This window comes from Malus sylvestris, chromosome 3 (genome assembly GCF_916048215.2).
Source record: "Malus sylvestris chromosome 3, drMalSylv7.2, whole genome shotgun sequence".
NCBI classification, from domain to species: domain Eukaryota; kingdom Viridiplantae; phylum Streptophyta; class Magnoliopsida; order Rosales; family Rosaceae; genus Malus; species Malus sylvestris.
Genome location: NC_062262.1, coordinates 25,596,564 through 25,617,710, shown reverse-complemented (window position 1 = coordinate 25,617,710; position 21,147 = coordinate 25,596,564). Strand labels below are relative to the sequence as shown.

Here is a 21,147-nt window from a genome sequence, read left to right as displayed (position 1 = left end):
ACTTCCCTTTTTGTCCTTAATTTCGATATCAAACTCTTGAAGTAGGAGCATCCAACAAATGAGTCGAGGTTTAGCTTCTTTCTTTGTGAACAAGTACTTCAAGGCTGCATGGTTAGTGAAGACAATGACTTTAGTGCCAATTAAATACGATCTAAACTTATCTAATGCAAAGACAACAGCCAAGAGCTTTTTCTCAGTTGTGGAATAATTTAATTGTGCATCATTCAAAGTACGAGAAGCATAATAAATAACATGTGGCAGCTTGTTTTTCCTTTGACCCAAAACAGCCCCAATTGCATAATCCGATGCATCACACATGAGCTCAAAGGGAATGCTCCAATCTGGTGGAGTGATGATTGGTGCCGAAGTGAGTATGTCCTTGAGATGGTTGAATGCTTGCTCACACGCCTTGTTGAACTCAAACGACACTTCCTTTTGTAGGAGATGGCATAGAGGTTGTGCAATCTTGGAAAAGTCCTTGATAAATCGTCGATAGAATCCTGCATGACCAAGAAAAGAACGAACCTCTCTCACCGAAGTAGGAGATGGTAAGTAGTGTACAAGATATATCTTAGACTTATCAACTTCAATTCCTTTTTCAGAGATTATATGACCCAAAACAATACCTTGTTTAACCATAAAATGACATTTCTCCCAATTTAACACAAGGTTTGTTTCAACACAATGTTTCAAGATTAAAGTGAGATTATCTAAGCAATTATCAAATGAACTACCAAACACACTAAAATCATCCATGAATATCTCAATAATCCTTTCAACATAATCAGAAAATATGCTAACCATACACCTTTGAAACGTGGCAGGAGCATTGCACAAACCGAATGGCATGCGTCGATATGCAAACGTTCCAAATGGACAAGTAAAAGTGGTATTTTCTTGATCATCCAGGGCAATGACAATTTGATTATAACCAGAGTATCCATCAAGAAAACAATAAAAGGAATGACCCGCTAACCTTTCAAGCATTTGATCTAGGAACGGCAATGGGAAATGATCCTTCCTTGTGGTGGCATTTAGCTTCCTATAATCAATGCATACTCGCCAACCGGTTTGGATTCGTGTGGGTACAAGCTCATTCTCCACATTCTCCACAACCGTCACTCCAGATTTCTTGGGCACGCATTGAATAGGTGAAACCCAACGGCTATCGGAGATAGGATAGATCACTCCACAATCAAGGAGCTTGATTATCTCATTTTTCACAACTTCCATCATTAGAGGGTTGAGACGGCGTTGAGCCTCTCTAGTTGGTTTGGCCCCCTCCTCAAGAAATATGTGATGCATGCACGTTGTAGGGCTTATACCCTTGATATTGGCCAAGGTCCATCCTAGGGCAGATTTGAACTCCTTCAAGACTCGAACTAGTTTCTCTTCTTCTTGTGCCGTGAGGAATGAGGATATGATGGCAGGTAGGGTCTCATTTTCTCCCAAGAAAATGTACTTCAAATGGCTTGGTAATGGTTTGAGTTCAAGGACAGGTGCCTGAATTATTGATGGAAGCAACTTGTTAGTTGAAATGGGAATGGAATCGAAGTTAGGAGACTTACCACCATGCTTAGGTAATGACTCAAGGGCAGCAACCAACTCAATGAATTCCTCATTATAAGCCACAGCATGGAATGGTTCATGCATGTCATGGGTTAGCATATGGTTTGCATCCATGGTTTTGAGTTCCATGCCTCTTGTAATGACTTTTTCAAGTACATCGTCATTCAAATCTTCAAGATATCCCTGCACAAGAACATCTTCCAAAACTCCCTTTGGATAGACATTAGATCTATCGGCCAATTGTATGATTACACCATCATTTTTCAACACTCCTAAATTCATAGATGCATAAATTGAGTATGGCATAACATTTATAGAAGCACCTAAATCTAACATGGGAGATTCAAAGCGAGTGTTTCCAATGACACAAGGAATTGTAAAACTACCCGGATCTTTGCATTTGGGGGGTAGTTTGCGTTGCAAGATGGCGGATACATTTTCACCTACCTTGACAACCTCCTTGGTCGACATCCTCTTCCTAGTGGTGCACAATTCCTTTAGAAACTTGGCATATCTCGGGACTTGCTTGATTGCATCCAAAAGGGGTATGTTGACTTGAACTTTCCTAAATGTCTCAAGGATGTCCCTTTCATCTTCCTCCTTCTTTGTTTGCATAAACCTACTAGGAAAAGGGACATTCGAAGGAAAAACATTAGTAGGAAGTGAATTTGACACATTCTTACCCTTATTGACCGAATTGGACAGATTTGGGCCTATGGAAGCTTGCGGCAAAGGTGTGTCCACCTTTGTCGTGGGTGGGCTTATGTCCTCCTCTTCAAATTGTAGTTTTTTATCTTCTTTGAGACCTGATGTAGATGGTTTAGGACCTGCCCCAACTTCTTTTCCACTTCTCAACAATATGGCTTTTGCACTTTCGAAACCTCATTTTGGATTTGGAATGGTAGAACTAGGGAGTTGGCCTGGGTCCCGAAATTTGCTCACAAAGTCTGCAATCTGCCCAATTTGTTTCTCCAATTGATCCACCCTTTTGTCTTGGCTTTGCATAGCTTTGGTTTGATTTTCTTGCCCCTGAGACAAGTTAGTTAGTAACTTAAGGAGTGTATCATTGTCTAGAGATGTACCTGAAGCATTTGGGGCAGATTGTTATGGAAAATGTGGGGGTGCGTATGGCTTGGTGAAAACCCCCGGGGGTTGTTGCCTAAAGCCTCCTTGTTGTTGGGGTTGTTGGGCCTCCCTCCACTTGAAGTTTGGATGGTCTCTCCAACCTGGATTATATGTGGTTGAATATGGATCGTTCCTCGGTTGGTTTTGGCCTTGAAATCCAATTGCGTTAGCGCGCTCTCATCCACCATTCTCAATGAGTTGAGGGCACTTTTCCGAGGCATGTCCTTGGATAGAACATATGCCACACACCATTGGCCCTTGCATTCTCATTCCTTCGGCCATTTGAGAAACAATGGAAGTAAGATTAGCTAATTGTGAATGAATGTCGGATGTGGAACTTACCTCATGCACTTGTTGCCGTGGGGGTCCTCTTTGGCCAACGCCTTCGTATTGTTGAGCGTTCAATGCTCGATTAGCAATCAAGATCTTGGCAGCCATGGGTGTTTTGTCCACCAATGCTCCACCCGCCGAGGCATCGAGCATTTGACGTTCAAGTGGTAGGAGCCCCTCGTAAAAGTATTGTAGAAGTAACTCCTCCTTCATCTGATGTTGTGGACAAGAAGCAACAAGTGATTTAAAACGTTCATAATAAGTAGGAAAAGACTCACATTCTTCTTGCTGAATACCACTAATCTTTTTACGTAGGAGAATGATTCGAGAAGTTGGGAAAAACTTCTCCAAAAACGCCATCTTCGTACTCTCCCAAGATGTGACAGTTCCGGGAGCTAACTCGTACAACCAATCTTTGGCTTTATCCATTAAAGAGAATGGAAAAGCCTTCATTTTCAAAATACTTCCGTCGACGTTAACCGAAGTCATGCTTGAACACACCACTTCAAATTCTTTTAAATGCTTGTTCGGATCCTCCATGGACAGCCTATGGTATTTTGGAATGTGGTGGAGCAAACTTGACTTTAACTCGAACTCTTCGGTCTTACCTTGCGCAGCCGTGGGATATTGGATACACAAAGGTGCGGCATTATCTAATCCCGAAGCGGCGAGCTCCTTGAGTGTTCGGTTGTCCATGGCCATGTCTTGCACTACTTCTCCCACTTGTGCCGTGGGTATCTCTTCCTCTTCTGGAACTTGTTCTTCAAGGTTAGGTTCCAGGCTAAGTGGGTTGGACTCTTGTTGGTTCCTTCTTCGTCTCAAAGTTCTCTCAAAATCGTCGTCAAAGTCCAAAATATGCTCACGAACAGGGTGGGAACTTCGAGTCATGCACTAGTACCTTAAAAACAAAGAAACAAAACAAGGTCAGAAACTTCAACAAAATAAATGAATGAAAAGAAACAATCAAAGGGATTAGCAAAGTTGCTAATCCCCGGCAACGGCGCCAAAAATTTGATGCGAAATATATACGCACACAAATTAAACCCTCTTTTTATCAATTGTAGCAAGTATGTAAGTAGGGATCGTTCTAGGCCGGGGATTAGGAGGGATTGCCAAATCACTTGAAAACTGACTCAAAACTTAAAAACAAAGTTTAAAACACTAAACTAGACTCGAAGAATGCAAAACTAAAGTTTAAAACACTAAGATAAACAAAAAGATTCAAAACAGCAACCAAAAGACTCAAAACTGCCTTAAAAACACTTTCTAGGAAGTTTTGAGCACAAACACAAATTTGGACGAAATTGGTTTACCACTTGAATCAAAACACTTAAAAACACAAACTAAAGTGATTACTAACTAATCTAACACTTTGAAATAAATGGGAGATTGGTTCTTGACGAAATTTAAAACTAAACAAAAACTTTAAGAACTAGCAGATTGTAAAACGAAATTGATTAAATTGAATGGATGAGAAGCTAGCTAAGGGGTTCTTCTCCACACATGTTATACTTGCATACAAAATGATTTCCAATTGCTCTTCGACACACCATGAATTCCCAACACCCCAGATTAACTGTGAATTGCACTAATTAACCCTCAGATTTCCCTAAAGTTATTGAATTGGATGAATTGCATACGACAACCCAAAGCATTCCTCACAAGTCCCCTACATGAATTGCATAATAGAGATACAAGCAAGAATCATTAAGTTCTATGAAAACCATAAGCATTGGCGAGGCACTTGTTACTATGAATTGCATGAAACTTATGCCAAGAATTTACTTAACATGATTGTGATCAACAACCTTTACTACTTATGAATATAAGTTCATAACGATTAGGTGAAACTCCCTTATATCCTAGCAACAAACTTATGCATGAAAATTAAGCGTGCACTCTTAACCAACATACACAAATTAGTTTTAATTCATAGAGATAAGTAAATTAAATTCACAATTCATGAAACGCAATTGGAAGTAATCAAATCATATAGCAAGCATAAACATGGTTTTGAATCCCTCCCTAGCCAAGGGGGGTTTAGTTCCTCATACTTGCAAAGCAAAGATACATAAAATTAGACATTAAAATTCAAAGAAAGAGAACACCTAAAACACTCCAACTTGGCAGCAGGTGCATCCAAAGTTCCTCTTTCTTCCTTGCTGCGGCAGAGAGGTTTTGGACAGGGTTTGGGTGGTTTTTATGGTGTAGAATGGATGGGGAATGATATGGAAAAGTTTAGGGTTGATGGGTGGTGTGGCTAGGGGTGATTTTTGGCTGAATTTGGAGAGAATGGTGGTGGAAAACTCACGGCAAAGATAAGGATCCAAATATGTTCCATTTTGATGAATATGGGAGGTGGTATTTATAGGCTTGAGAGAGGACCACTCCATTTCCTTTGCATGTGCAGCTTGTGTGGGTGTGTGTTGTCATGTTTCCCCTTTACATTTACACACACATGCTTCATCATTTCAACCACCAAACACCCACATTTTCTGCCCATGCCGTGTGCTCCATGTGTTTGCTGCCATGTTCTTTTCTTTGCCATGTGTTTGCTGCCATGTTATCATCCTAGCTATTACACTTGCACACACACATATTCTTTGCATCATTTCAGCCACAAAACAAGCACAATTCCTTCCCCTTTGCCGTGTCTTTCTTCCACTTTGCATGTGGGTGTCTTTGCATGTGTTTTGTGGCAGAAATGTTGTGTAATGATGAGGGGTTGTTGCTGCATTTGTGTGAAGGATGATTCCAGCTCCTCTTTGCATGTGTGTGCTGCCATGTTTCATCCTAGTTGTTACACTTGCACACACATTATTTCAGCCACAAAACAACACAATTCCTTCCCATTGCCGTGCCTTTCTTTCACTTTGCATGTGGGTGTCTTTGCATGTGTTTTCTCCCTCTCTTGCCGTGAGTTTGCATGTGTATGAGTTGTCATTGTTTACCCTTGCATTTGCACACACACACTTGCACACACATATGCCCAAAACGTCCATCCTCATGCATGCAATCCATTTCAGCCCAATATTGATCCAAAATGCACTTTTCTTGCCAACGTTGTTATTAAGACCTACAAACATACGAAAATGACTTTAAACGCTAAAATAACTAAGGAAACACAACGTAAACGCACGAGAACAAGCCAATTAAGTCGCATAAATATGCTCCTATCAAGCCTTCTCTCAATTTTCTTCTTCTCTTCAACGCACACCTCCTTGTCATCCGGCCAACTGCTATCTCTGCCAGAAAAGGTGTGAAGATGCTCTCATTGAATTTGTGCCTCATTTAGGGTAGTTGAGGGGGAAGGGTTTTTAAAGTATAGCTTTGAGCTTCAACCTCATTTCAAGGTGCCTAATAGGAAGACGGTTGCTATTGGTGTGTGGGTGTTGTTTTTGTAGCTTATTTGCAAACCACCGATTATGCCATTTACCAACCAAACCAGCCAATAATTTTGGCTGAATCGATTTTTAGCAGAAGACGGTTGGCTAGTGGTAACTAATTTTCGGTAATTATGTATATGTGGCTGGCAGATGACACAAGGAATTTGACACAGTTTGCCTACCGAACCCAGCCCTACCACCAAATTCTTAACATCGCCTCTCGCACAATACATCGAGAATTTGTTGTGTGTAATAAAAACACCGTCACTTGGTACCTTTCCATTGATATGAGTGGATTTTATGAATATATCTCGCTTCAAGGTTATATTCATATGTAACAAATATAGTATAATAATGTCACGTATTTGTGTTTTGAACACATTAAAAAATTACTCCTTGTAAAAAAAGAGAAACTGTGTAAGACAATTTATTTTCAGCAGGCTGGATTATTCAGTACAAGAAAACAAATATAGTATAATAATGTCACATATTTGTGTTTTAAACACATTAAAAAATTACTCCAATATTGCTTGTAAAAAAGAGAAAATGTGTAAGACAATTTATATTCAGCAGGCTGGATTATTCAGTACAAGAAATGAAGGGTCAAATTGAATTTAGAAAAGAGAACTTTAACGAAAAGCACCGGTACTGTTTATTTTAACGAAAAATCACATTTTTGCACTAAAAAGTCAATCTTGGTACTATTCACTTTACCCTTTATTTTGTCCTTATCATTGAAACTCAAATTTTTCAAACCTTTTTCATTAGTTTTCTTTTAGAAAACACTATTTTTACTTATTTGCGAATCTACTGAATATAAAGCTGTAGTATTCCGAAATATAGAAAACTTATCTAATAAAGTTCATACATTCCAATACGAGCATACCAACTTGAAATTTCATACCTTCCAATTGCCTAATTTACCCAAAAATTAGCACTAATTGCCAATCATAAATTATAAGTTGCAAGCCTGGGTCGATTAAGGTCAAGGTACTGCAGCCTATCATCAGGATTTAGAGAGAGCAAGCAGCTAGAGATCCTCTGTTCGTCTCTGCACCATTAGGTGAATTATTACCTTGCAATTTCTCGATACCAACATCTCATGAAATTAATCATTGCTATGATCATTGTTATTTTTAACTCTACGATCCCTTTAATACCAATTTTCGGTTAAATTAGCTATTATTTTTATCCATTGATCATTACCTTGTGGAAGCTGGTGTTTATAGCACACCAGGTGTTCGATAAAATTCCTCTTAAGCTCTGTTTCTGTTTTTGACAACGGAAATTGCCCTTTTAAGTGCAATTCTATGCTTTTTATGGTGACGAACTTAGAAGAACTCGTTTAGATTTGCTTTTAAAATGATTTAAAGTGTTTTTGGTAAAAATATTTTTAGAACCAATATTTAGTAAAGATGCAAGTAAATCTTGAAAAAGTACCTAAAGTGCTTCCTAGAAGAAGCACATAACTTGTGCTTCTTACATAAAACACCTCAAGTGCTTTTAGAACCAAAAATATTTTTTCTAAAAGCGCTTTCAGTCATTTTAAAAACACATTCAAACGATAGATGCACAAACTAAGTTAAGTTGACCTAAAAAATTGGTACTTAATTATGCATTGTTTTAACGGTTTAGTGTAATATGCAGTTTATGTTCAAATTAAAGACACTTGTTTGAACTGGGTAACAGAAGTGGTGGGAAATTTGTGTATATGATATTAATGTAAAAGTTTACCGGTCATTGACTCAATGATTTCTGATTTTCATTTTTAGAAAGAAAGTTGAGGCAGGAGTGAGTGATAAAAATGTTGCCGCCGATGATGAAGAAGACCATTACAGATAACCCAAAGAAGCTGGCCAACTTGATTGACCTCGTAAATCTTCCTTCTACACTGCGAGAGTTCACGGGTCAGTCTCAGATTTCTCGTCTTGGATGTTTCATGCGTGTCTGGTCATACATCAAGGACAACAATCTCCAGGTTCCTTAAATTTATCGATTTGTTTGTTAGTGATAAGTACTCCATGTGTTCTTGCAAACTAAAGTGCGATCAGTTGTATTTAATCATATGAAGTAAAATGGTGCTGCATTAGTCTTTCTGTGTTGCTTTGTCTTAGTTATGGCGCACGATGTTTGCTGTTCAATTGCAATTAAGAGGCAGTTCTTAGTTTTGCTCATCGAAATCTGTTTTAGTACTTTCATGGTATAGATTTTTTTTAAATACTGAAGTGGTGTGCTTGCATAGGATCCGAACAACAAGAATGTGGTCAATTGTGACGAAAAGTTGAGGAGCGTTTTGTTGGGCAAGCCTCAAGTTGAGTTATCTGAACTTCCTACACTGATCAAGCTCCATTTCCCCAAAGAGCCAAAGTAAAATTCCCAATTCAAATTGAGGTGCACATTATCTCCCCCATGGTAATCTTTTCTCTAAGAAGCATTTTACAATTCTTGGTACCTTATGTCGTAAGAAACTATTTCAGGAGTAATTGCAGCCTCAGTCAGCCATTTTACGTTATGTTCTATTTTCATGTCATGCCCTTTTAATTGCTATTCAGTATGGTTTTGTAAGACCTTAACGGTAGTTTTAAAAGGTAAATATGTTTTTGTTTAAATACTCAACTTATCTGTATGGCCTCTCTGTTGGTGTCAAATTTACATTCGGAATCTGTAAGTGACATTACAATTGAAATTATAGTGAAAGCATGACAACAAAACTCGACGAAAAACACTGGGTTTCGGATGATTTCTGAGAGAATATCGTATGGGTTTGATAGAACAAGTTGAAATATAACTAGTTCTGTGTTGAGCTTCTCACCCAATTCCTGCATCTTCACATCGAAACTTTTGGCCTCATCATTGTACTCCTCAATACAAACACTCCCAAAAAGGATATCTGTAGTTCTTTCTAGTGGCAGGCGGCTCATTGGAGGACGGCCGCCTAGAGACATCTTCCGACCTCCAAGATGGTATTTCCAGCAATTCCTAGTAGAAAGCTTGGTTATCCTCAATGGAAAACTGCGATGCTCTGCCTGAAAATTCAAAGTAATTTTCTAGAAATCATTGGTTCCTATAGTCTTCAGGTAAAATGCTTCTCCCAGGACCTCGTTAGCTTTATCGTTGCCTAGGTAGCTTCGCAGGTTCTTCTGATATTTTTTTAGTTCTCCAATTCCTTCCAAAGAGATATCACAAACTGCACAACCAGTATAGCAGCTGTAAATAAAACAAGCCTGTATTTCTTGACTTTAACTTAGTATAACTATTTTGATTTGAAATGACACAAAAGCAATATGATTGAAATGATTAGAACTCAGAATTAACTGAGTTTCTGGAAATTGTTGGAAACAACTGTTTTGTCTTTCGATTAGTTTTCATTTTCTCTTTTCACTTAGATTCACTCATGCATCATTGACGCTTATTAGGCGTACTAGGTTGAATCATAATGCGACTTAAAAGCACATCAGAAGTTGCGTTATGACTCCATAGAAATCCGAATGTTATAAATAGGATCCAAGCATGCAGGCATGGTTGGCTTGATCATAAAAGCTTCAGAAATGAAGTCCGTTGGAAAACCGGCCAGTAGGCCAGCCTCCATAGAAATCGCAACCGTAGTGTTCAAAGTCTTATCTTTAAAACTGTTGATATCTGGTTGTTGTTCCCTGTATCCACAGTAGAGTCTCCAAACACAATGATTGCTGGAACTTTCGCACACACACCATAGAATCTGCACTAGAAGATGGGCAAGGAGGAGCCATTGAATGGCCTTAACTGTGATCTTTTCGCTTCCCTTGAACTCACCCGTTTAGAGTATAAAAATGCAGTAGGTTGTTGGTAGGGATGATATGAATTTATATGAAATGGAAGGAGCTGATGGACATGGAGGTTTATGAAGTTTGTTGAGACTTTAATTTCTGTTGGTGTTTTGTATGTGAGAGAGTCAATGGTGGAGGAACAGGTAAGGAAAATAGGATTGCCCTAATTTGTAGCTGAATCTGAACCTAGTAATAATTAGTCATGGGAGATTCTGGTTTAGGGATAATAAAAAAGTGAAGGAAGCTTAACCTGGCTTTGTATCGAGGTTTTAAATTTTTATCAAGTTACTCTTTCATTTATTTGACTCTAGTAGATATGGAAGTCACACTTGCACTTACACCTTCATGATGTCTTTTTGTTCGTCAGTGTAAGTGTGACTTCCACATCAATTAAAAAATGGTCACATATTTATCATGTCATTAATTTAACAAGGGTAGTGCTATGCATACACTCATTTTTACCTCTTATATATCATTGTTAATTTTTGTCCATTAATCTTCTTCAATTCATTCGATTCATGGCCGGAAATTGAGAGGAGTGTGAGACGTAAAAATTGGTGTGCGGGTAGCACCACCCTTTAACGAAAGACCATACAATCACAGCTACATAGGCAAAAATTATAAATTGATACGATTTCAAAACTTCAATGAGCAATATGAGAAAATTGAAGCCTTGTAAACTCACGTTTACTATAGGTAGCACTCTAAACCAAAGAGGCCTAGCAAACCATAATTATATAAACACTCTCAAGGAATTAGTTAATCTCTTAAAATCACATAAAATTATGAAACTGTTGAAAATACTGGTGAGAAGTGAATGTCCATACAGATCTTGGAAGATGATTCAAAGTGTGTGCAGGATGATATTCAACAATGGCATTGTTATTGTCAATGTTCATAAATGTTGACATAGACTATGGAAACAAAATATGTGTTTGTCAAAATATGCGATGTAAGTTTTCAAATTGTAAGAAATTGTGTGTATGGAGCTGCTCTATAAATAGAGCGCTCCAACTACAACAAACGCACGGAAAAACAGTTAGAAAACAAACAGATCAATAATATCATCCATTCCTCCCTCTTTAATTTGCCATCTCCTTGTGTTTTAATTACAGTGTGATATTTTACCTCTGCTTCGGTCCACTCACTATAAAGGTTATCTCTCTAACTTTTACATTTATATAACACGTTATCAGCACGAGTCTCTAAATATAACCATGTCTCATTTACATTCACCAAAAGAAATCATTCTCTCACTTCTCTCCGCCGAACGAAAAAAAATGTTTCCTCTAAGGTTTTTCCTGTTCATCTTCTTCCTCTGCCTCAACTTGGCAGTATACCCTCGCGACGAACTGTTTGCTCCATGCCTGCTCGTAGTTCTCCAACTAGCGGTTACATACATCTTTGATTACTTGTTTGGTTTGGATATTGATTACTAACCCAGTATTTATTTTTACTGCAATCCAAGATGGTGCGGTACAATCGCCCATCTTGAACTGCAAATTTCATCTTACTGCGATCCAAGATGGTGCGGTATCATCGCCTATCTTGGACTGCAGATCTACTTTTACTGCAAATTTCAGGTGGAGCGATATAATCGCCCACCTTGCTCTGCAAATTTACATTTACCTGTTGTTTAATTTCATTGCAATTTTAGGTGGTGCGGTATAATCGCCCACCCTGCTCTGCGTATTTCAATTTTCTTGCTACTTGAGTGGTGCGGACTAATCGCCCATTCCATGTTACATTATTTCAATGAGAATGGTGCGGTACAATTGCCCTCCTAATTCACCCTGAAAATCTCGAGCCAGAAGTTTCGAGTGCTTATCATTTTGGCCTGAAGATCAAAATGAAAAATTTGTAAGAACCAGAAATTCTAACATTACATTCCTCCAGGAATACATATTATTGCAAGTTCTTACACATCTCATTTTCTTTCAGAAAAGAAAATGGCGAACTTGGCGAAGCTTGAATATGATGCCCTGGACATTACCGGGAAGAATTACCTTACCTGGGTACTTGATACCAAGATCCATCTGGAAGCAGGGAATCTTGGAGATACCATCAGGGAAGAAAGCAGCTCATCCTCTCAAGATCGGGCGAAGGCCATGATCTTTATTCGCCGCCATCTTGATGAGGCACTAAAGAGTGAGTACTTAACGGTTGAAGATCCGTTAGCTCTCTGAGAGGCCTTGAGAAGCAGATACAATCACCAGACAACGGTGATTCTTCCAAAAGCTCGCTATGAGTGGTCTCACCTAAGAATTCAGGATTTCAAATCAGTGGCGGAGTACAATTCTGCGTTGTTCAGGATTACCTCTCAGATGAAGCTTTGTAGGGATACCATTACTGAGGAAATGTTGCTGGAAAAGACTTATAGCACATTTCATGCCAATAACGTGCTCTTGCAGCAGCAGTATAGAGCGCGAGGCTACACTGAATACAATCAGCTGATATCTGTGCTTCTGGTAAATGAACAGAACAATGAGCTCCTGATGAAAAACCATAATTCCCGACCTACTGGATTTGCATCATTCCCAGAAGTGAATGTTGCTTCCCTCGAAGTGAATGCCACATCCTCTGGTGGTGATTATCATAAACGAGGACATGGCCACAAACGAGGTTGATGGAATAGGAAAGGCAAGAACCATGGTGGTCAGTTTCACAACCAGGTTCCGAGGCATAATTCTGGCCCGAGCTTCAAAAATGTGAATCGTCACAAAGGCAAAACTCACATGACCCATGCTTCCAGGAACTCTGAAGGAGCCTGTCATAGGTGTGGTGGCAATGGGCATTGGGCGCGAACTTGTTGTACCCCAAAATATCTGGTGAAGTTGTATCAAGCCTCCCTCAAGGAGAAGGGTGTCGAGACCAATTTTCTCGACCAGGCTAAACCAATGGATATACCTGATCCAGTGTTTGATTTATCAGGGCAATTTGACGTAACTCACCTCGATGTTTCAGACTTCGTTATGGAAAGGAGGAATGAAGTATATCGGTCCGACTAAATTGTTTATGTTTGATGTACTTTTATTATGCTGAACTTGTTGTCTAAAACTAGTTTTTCAAATTCAATAAAAGTGGCATGTAAATTTCCTGTTATAAATTGTTTGTTAACTGTGATTCCATTTACTCAGAAAGCATGGATAAAAACTGTGGTTATTCTCAGAACATGAGAAATGGCGGAGATATATGTCTTGCAGACAGTGCAACCACACATACAATACTTCGTGATCGAAAGTATTTCTCAAACTTAATGCTTACAAGAGTAGGGGTAACAACAATATCAGGACCTTCAGATGTAATTGAAGGCTCAGGGAAAGCTCAGATTATGTTACCAAATAGAACAATATTGTCCATACAAAATGCATTGTATGCTACTCGATCTACTCGAAATTTGTTGAGTTTCAAAGACATACGTCTAAATGGATACCACATTGAAACGAAAAGTGCAGAAAATGTGAAGTATCTATGCATTACCTCCAATGATACCCAGAAGCGTATATTGGAGAAGTTGCGTGGTTTTTCGAGTGGATTATATTATACATACATAAGGACAATTGAATCACATACTGTCATGAACCAGAAGTTCATTGATTCAAAGGTTTACATGCTTTGGCATGACCGTCTGGGTCATCCAGGATCCACCATGATGCGTAGGATCATTACCAACTCTAATGGACATCCATTATTGAGTAGAGACATTGCTATCTCAAATGATAACCCTTGCAAGGCTTGTTCTCAAGGGAAGTTGGTAATAAGACCATCACAACTAAAGGTTGATGCTGAATCCCCATCATTTCTGCAAAGAATTCAAGGGGATATTTGTGGACCTATTCAACCATCTTGTGGACCATTTCGATATTTTATGGTTTTGGTTGATGCATCCACCAGATGGTCACATATTTGTCTCTTATCTACTTGGAATGTAGCTTTTGCGAGACTTCTTGCTCAGATAACTAAGTTACGAGCACAGTTCCCAGATTATCCCATTAAGTCAATCCGACTTGATAACGCTGGTGAATTTACGTCTCAAACCTTTGATGATTACTGCATGACATTGGGCATTGATATTGAACACCCTGTTCCTTATGTCCATACTCAAAATGGTTTAGCAGAAGCATTAATCAAGCGGCTTCAGTTAATAGCCCGCACTCTTCTTATGAAAACCAAATTACCAACTTCTGCATGGGGACATGCCATCCTACATGCTGCATCATTGGTTCGATTGAGACCTATAGCCAACCACCAATACTCGTCAATACAACTCGTGTTTGGACATCAGCCAAACATTTCACATTTACGAGTTTTTGGTTGTGCTGTTTATGTGCCTATTGCACCCGCGCAACGCACTAAAATGGGACCTCAGCGTAGACTGGGAATTTATGTGGGTTTTGATTCACCATCTATCATTAGATATTTGGAACCCTTGACAGGTGATATGTTTACAGCTCGTTTTGCTGATTGTCATTTTAATGAGACAGTCTTCCCATCGTTAGGGGGAGAAAAGACCGTTCCAGAAGAACGGAAAGAACTGACATGGGTTGTTCCCACCTTGTCTCATTTTGATCCTCGAATCATTCAATGTGAAAATGAAGTAAAGAGGATCGTTCATCTTCAAAGAATTGCCAATCAAATGCCAGATGCATTTAATGATGCTATGAAAGTGACAAAATTGCATATACCAGCTGCAAATGCACCTGCTAGAATTGATGTCCCTGTTGGACAAAATAAAGTGGCAGCGAATGATTCATCTGGTGCACGCCTGAAGCGTAGTAGACCACCAGGTTCAAAAGATTCAGCCCCTCGAAAGAGAAAGACAAGGGCACAACTGAATCCAAATGAAATCATTCAGGAAGAAAGAATGAATGACAAATCCACAATTCATGATTCTGGACTTCCGGAAAAAGAAAATGTCATTGATGAGACATATGTCCCTGAAGAGACAGAAGTACATGAAAGCAAATAAATCTCCATAAATTATGCATGTACTAATGAATTGTGGGATCAGAATGAAATAATCATTGACGATATGTTTGCATTCGCAGTAGCCACTGAAATCATATTAAGTGATGATATTGAGCCCCGCTCTGTTGATGAGTGCAAATAGAGACAAGATTGGCCTAAGTGGAAAGATGCAATCCAGGTAGAATTAAGTTCCTTGGAAAGGCGAAGTGTTTTTGGACCAGTAGTCCAAACCCCGCCTGATGTAAACCTCGTGGGTTACAAATGGGTATTCACAAGGAAACGCAATGAGAAAAACGAGATTGCTAGATACAAAGCACGACTCGTTGCACAAGGCTTTTCACAAAGACCTAGAATTGATTATGAGGAGACATACTCTCCTGTAATGGACGTAATTACGTTCCGTTACTTAATAAGTTTAGTGGTTTCAGAAAAGCTTGACATGCGACTTATGGATGTCATCACTGCGTATCTATATGGAGAATTAGATACTGACATATACATGAAAGTCCCAGAAGGACTTAAGTTGCCTGAAACAAGTAACAAACCACGAGGTATGCTCTCGATCAAATTAAGGCGATCATTGTATGGGCTGAAACAATCTGGACGAATGTGGTATAATCGTCTCAGTGAGTATTTGATCAAAGAAGGATATATCAACAATCCGTCATTGGAAGGGTGTCAAAGATGTATTGCGATACCTTCGTGGGACAACAAATGCTCCAACAATCCGTCATTGGAAGGGTGTCAAAGATGTATTGCGATACCTTCGTGGGACAACAGACATGGGTCTCTTCTACTCAAAGAACTCCACAAATAACCAGGTCCTTGTTAGATATGCAAATGCTGGTTTCCTCTTTGATCCGCATGAAGCCCGCTCGCAAACTGGATATGTGTTCAAGAATGGAGATGCAGCGATCTCATGGTGCTCAACAAAGCAAACATTGGTTGCTACATCTTCAAATCATTCAGAAATACTTGCTTTACATGAAACAGGTCGTGAATGTTCTTTGTTAAGATCAATGATCCATCATATTCGGAATTCATGTGGTCTAACTTCGAAGACAGATAATCCAACTGTCATTCATGAAGATAATGCAGCCTGTGTTGCCCAAATGAAGGAAGGATTCATCAAGGGCGATAAAACTAAACACATATCTCCAAAGTTTTTTAGTGCACATGAGCTTCAGAAGGCTAAAGTTATTGAAGTCAAACAAATCCGTTCTAATGAAAATCCGGCAGACTTGTTCACCAAGTCTCTACCAAAATGCATGTTTCAGAAGTTAGTGCAAAGTATCGAATTTTGTCGACTTACCAAACAACTAAGTTTGGAGAGTGCGGTATCAGGGGGAGATACATCTCAGGGGGAGCATCCATGATACATGCTTGTTGTACTCTTTTTCCTTCGATTAGGATTTTTCCCACTGGGTTTTTCCTATCAGGGTTTTAACGAGACAACATAAGCATACTGAACACTATATCAACAATCCAGGTAAAGTTGTACTCTTTTTCCTTCGCTATGGTTTTTTCCCACTGGGTTTTTCCAAGCAAGGTTTTAACGAGGCAACTGATGTTGATATGTGGGCACCCAAGGGGGAGTGTTGAAAATACTGGTGAGAAGTGAATGCCCATACAGATCTTGGAAGATGATTCAAAGTGTGTGCAGGATGATATTCAACAATGGCATTGTTATTGTCAATGTTCATAAATGTTGACATAGACTATGGAAACAAAATATGTGTTTGTCAAAATATGCGATGTAAGTTTTCAAATTGTAAGAAATTGTGTGTATGGAGCTGCTCTATAAATAGAGCGCTCCAACTACAACAAACGCACGGAAAAACAGTTAGAAAACAAACAGATCAATAATATCATCCATTCATCCCTCTTTAATTTGCCATCTCCTTGTGTTTTAATTACAGTGTAATATTTTACCTCTGCTTCAGTCCACTCACTATAAAGGTTATCTCTCTAACTTTTACATTTATATAACAGAAACTGCATTGAATTGGCTCATGACTAATGAGAATTTGCCCCTTACAAGAAGATGTGTCTATTTATAGAGACAAAAGTTGAATCTTTTGATTTAAGAGACTTATCATGGACTTTCCACCACTTTATGTTTTTGACATAATTTTCATGCCAACATTATAAATCATTTTGTCAAAAATAAGAGGTGGTGAAGAGTTCATGGAGAGACCCACTTTTGAAAGAGTTTCCTTAGCATTTCGCTTTACTTAAAACATAAATAAAAAGTTGTATCATTTCACTTAAAATAAAAAATAGACATCTTGTTTTTTTTAGTACATCGGTATTTTTACACTAGGGGAATTAGGAGTTCGGCTAAGCCATACAATGGGCAACCTAATTTGGTATTGAATTCGCCATCCACGAGATTTGAACCTAAGACCTCTCACTTCCAAGTGAAGAGGAATACCACCAAACCGTAGTACTGAGTGACAACTTAGACATCTTGTTAGTTATATACAATTACCATTTGACCTGATAATAATTTAATGTCAAACTCATTATTTCATGCGAGTTGAATTAATGCTAGTGGTAAGAAAAATCATGATTGAAGAAAGAAAATGTTGTAGTTAGAGTGAGCATGTATGATGGTGTAATTTCTATTAGATTGTATTTAGGCTTTCTTACTTTTACCCGTTATGTTTACTACCATATATTCCTATAAGGATCTTAATACACAAATATATATATATATATGAAGTTCCCGAATGACTTACATTGTACTGAATTCTTTTTCTCACATCAGCAACAAGAGTTTTAGAAAATTGAAGTCAAGTAGATCTGAACCAAGACAAATTTGCCGACCTCTTCACGAAGTCATTGTCGAAACCTACTTTTTAGAAGCTTGTTCAAGGAATTGGTATGCGTAAATTGTCTGATTTGCAATGCTTATAGTTCTCATTAAGAGTTTTGTCAAACTCAGGGGGAGTATTCTAAAGTATACAAATTTGACCTTAATGTACTATTTCTCCTACAATCAAGATCATTTTATCCCATTGAGTTATTGTAGCTTGACGAGATTTTGATGAGGCAACTACTCTAGTTGGTCATACCTTCTTTTGCGTTTTACTTATGTCCTGAAGATGTTAGTCTTTTACTCGTTATAAATTGTCACATCCCAACCTGGGCTTCCACCATATCCCGGGCTTGACTCCATCGTAGCACGATATTATCCGCTTTGGGACCCCGACCATGCCCTCACGGTTTTGTTTCTGAGAACTCACACAAGAACTTCCCAGTGGGTCACCCATCCTGGGATTGCTCTTGCGTGAACTCGTTTAACTTCGGAATTCCGATGGAACCCAAAGCCAGTGAGCTCCCAAAAAGCCTCGTGCTAGGTAGAGATGTGAATATACATATAAGGCTTACAGGATCCACTCCCCTAGGCGATGTGGGATGTTACAAATTTACTCACTTTTCTCCTTAGACTATTGGTGGATTTTGTCCCATCTTAAATTTTACTTTAGCCAGATTTTGTGAGGTTTATCCATAAATGCATTCTTCCTTATTCTGAAACTCGCATTTGCTACTTGTGTCATTGGACGAGACGACTTCATCAACTGCTTTTATATCATCCATGAAAATCTGATGCGTCATCTACTTGAGTATTTACCCACTCAAGAGGTAGTGTTGTAGTTAGAATTGTAGCACAAATGTAATTGCATAATTCCTAATAGATTGTATATAGAATTCTTATGTAATTTAGAAAATCTTAAGCTTTTTTAACTTGTAGAACAAATAATTTCTTATGTTTACTATAAATTAAGACATAAAGTAAGAGAGAAAATAGGCAAAAGAAAGTTCATGTCGTAAATAGTGGGTATGTTTGCCTACATGTGTATAGTAATGTGTATAGTAAAGTACCACATGTGTATAGTAATGTGTATAGTAAATACTCACATGCATATAATAAGTCTTTCACTATGTTGCTTATGATTTGCTTCTATAAAAACAAGTCTTATGGAACACAACAAAAAAAAAAAGGAAAAGGAAAAGATGAAATTAAGAGGTTCATGGGAGAGATAGGAAGGAAGAAAGGAAGAGAGAAAAGAGAGGAAGAGGAGAAGAGATAATAGAGAGAGTTATCTTTGTACTCTTATTATTTCAGATTATAATGAAAGCATCACTGCTACCCCGAGGACGTACTCCAGTCACATTGACTGTAGAGGAACCTCGTAAATTTTATATCTTGTTTATTTATTCCATTGTACACGCCGTCGATTTTACAATACGTTATCAGCACGAGAAGCTCTCGTGTCAGTGGAAAACACAACGTCACAAATCCTGTTCACCTCTGTCGCCTGGAATCTCACAGATAAGAAAATCTTTTCATTTCATCTTCAAATCTCAGTACAATTGATTTTCTTGAAGCAACTATATATATTGTTGTATGACTGTATATCATCATTTGCAGAAGCAAAAGAGTACAGACTCAAAATTTGTAGAGAATTTGACAGCTATGTAAACAGCCTCGGAACTCCAACTTGCGGACCTCGGATTAAATACTTTCTTCTTAAAAGTTGTTTGTCCGCTCAATATCTACAACATATCAAAATTTCAGAAAACTTTAACGGTGCGATCGTTGCAGATGTCTGAAATACCAAACCAGTTTTCAATTTCCATAGAAAACTGGACAGCCACCTTATGAGTACCCAAACTCCATTTCGGTAGTCAGATCGAAATTATTTCTTCACGAAAGTTGTTCAGTATCCTCTTATCCATATCATACTAACATTTGAGCTAAATCTAACGGTTTGATCTTCTCATAAGTTGCAAAAACTTTTGACTCCAAAACTTATGGGAACCGTTTCAACTTTTTTGAAACTCACCGGAGGAGGAACACCAATTGGAACCTATTGTTACTATTATTTCCTGAGTAACCAAAATGACTTTAGAACTGTGAAATAAAAATAAAAATAAAAGGAATCAAACAAAAGAAGTGGCAGACCAAGAAAAAAAAAAGCAAAAGATGAGGGCTTAATCATTGCATTTTCTGTTTTGGCATATTTATGTGCATGGTGTTGGTTTAAAGCCCATGTCACAAGTTCTATTTATTTAAAACAATTTATTTACAGTGGGTAGAATTATTACCCTTTGCTTTAAAGCTTTGATATTTATGTGCATGGTGTTGGTTTAAATCCCATGTCACAAGTTCTATTTATTTAAAGCAATTTATTTACAGTGGGTAGAATTATTACTTTTTGTTTTAAAGCTTTGATATTTATGTGAATTGTGTTGAATCAAAGCCCTTTTCATAAGCTTTATTTACTTTAAAGCAATTTCTTTACCATGGACGGTTTTACCGCCTATTGCTTTAAGTTTTGATGGTGCTAAATTAAAGCCCTTGTCACAAGCTTTATTTACTTAAATGCAATTTATTCATTATGACTAGAATTACCGCCTATTGCTTTAATTTATTTATTGCACTTATCTTTTGTTACAATGAGTATATATAAGACCTAAAGTTCATTGATCAGATCAGAACCTGCAGTTTCTTGATCCTCATCATATAAAAATGATTGGACCTGAAGTTCCATCACGCAAAAAGATCAGGTATGAAGTCCCTTGATCCTGAAGATCAGGACATGAAATTCCTTGATGAGTACCGTAAGTTTGAAGTGTCGCAGTGCCTCAACTTGATTGTAATAAAAACCATAAGAGTCTCAGTCTACAGACTATTTAATAAGGACCAGAAGTTCCTTATGTCCATACTCAAAATGGTTTAGCAGAAGCATTTATTAAGCGGATGAAATTAAATACCCGCGCTTTGCTCATGAAAACGAAATTGCCAGTTTTGACATGGGGACATGTCATTTTACATAATTCATTATTAAGTTTGGTTGAGACTGGTTGCCAACCATCAATATTTCTCAGTACAACTCGTGTTTAGGCACCAACAAAACATTATACATTTACGAGTTTTTTGTTATGTTATCTAT

The 21,147-nt window shown here is 38.2% G+C and overlaps 1 protein-coding gene, 1 long non-coding RNA gene and 1 pseudogene across 2 annotated transcripts; 2 read left to right on the top strand and 1 right to left on the bottom strand.

Moving 5' to 3' along the window:
* Window positions 1-7,248: 7,248 nt before the first annotated feature.
* On the top strand, window positions 7,249-9,026 carry LOC126614486 (upstream activation factor subunit UAF30). Its single transcript, XM_050282161.1, has 3 exons — window positions 7,249-7,473; window positions 8,183-8,388; window positions 8,653-9,026. The coding sequence occupies exons 2-3, from the start codon at window positions 8,215-8,217 to the stop codon at window positions 8,779-8,781; spliced, it is 303 nt and encodes a 100-aa protein (XP_050138118.1). The 5' UTR covers window positions 7,249-7,473; window positions 8,183-8,214; the 3' UTR covers window positions 8,782-9,026.
* LOC126617094 (GDSL esterase/lipase At4g26790-like) lies at window positions 9,023-9,999 on the bottom strand (annotated as a pseudogene).
* A 1,200-nt stretch (window positions 10,000-11,199) lies between these two features.
* Window positions 11,200-13,322, top strand: LOC126614488 (uncharacterized). The gene is made up of 2 exons (XR_007620401.1): window positions 11,200-11,371; window positions 12,158-13,322. It is a non-coding gene; the product is annotated as an uncharacterized LOC126614488 (long non-coding RNA).
* Window positions 13,323-21,147: the final 7,825 nt, after the last annotated feature.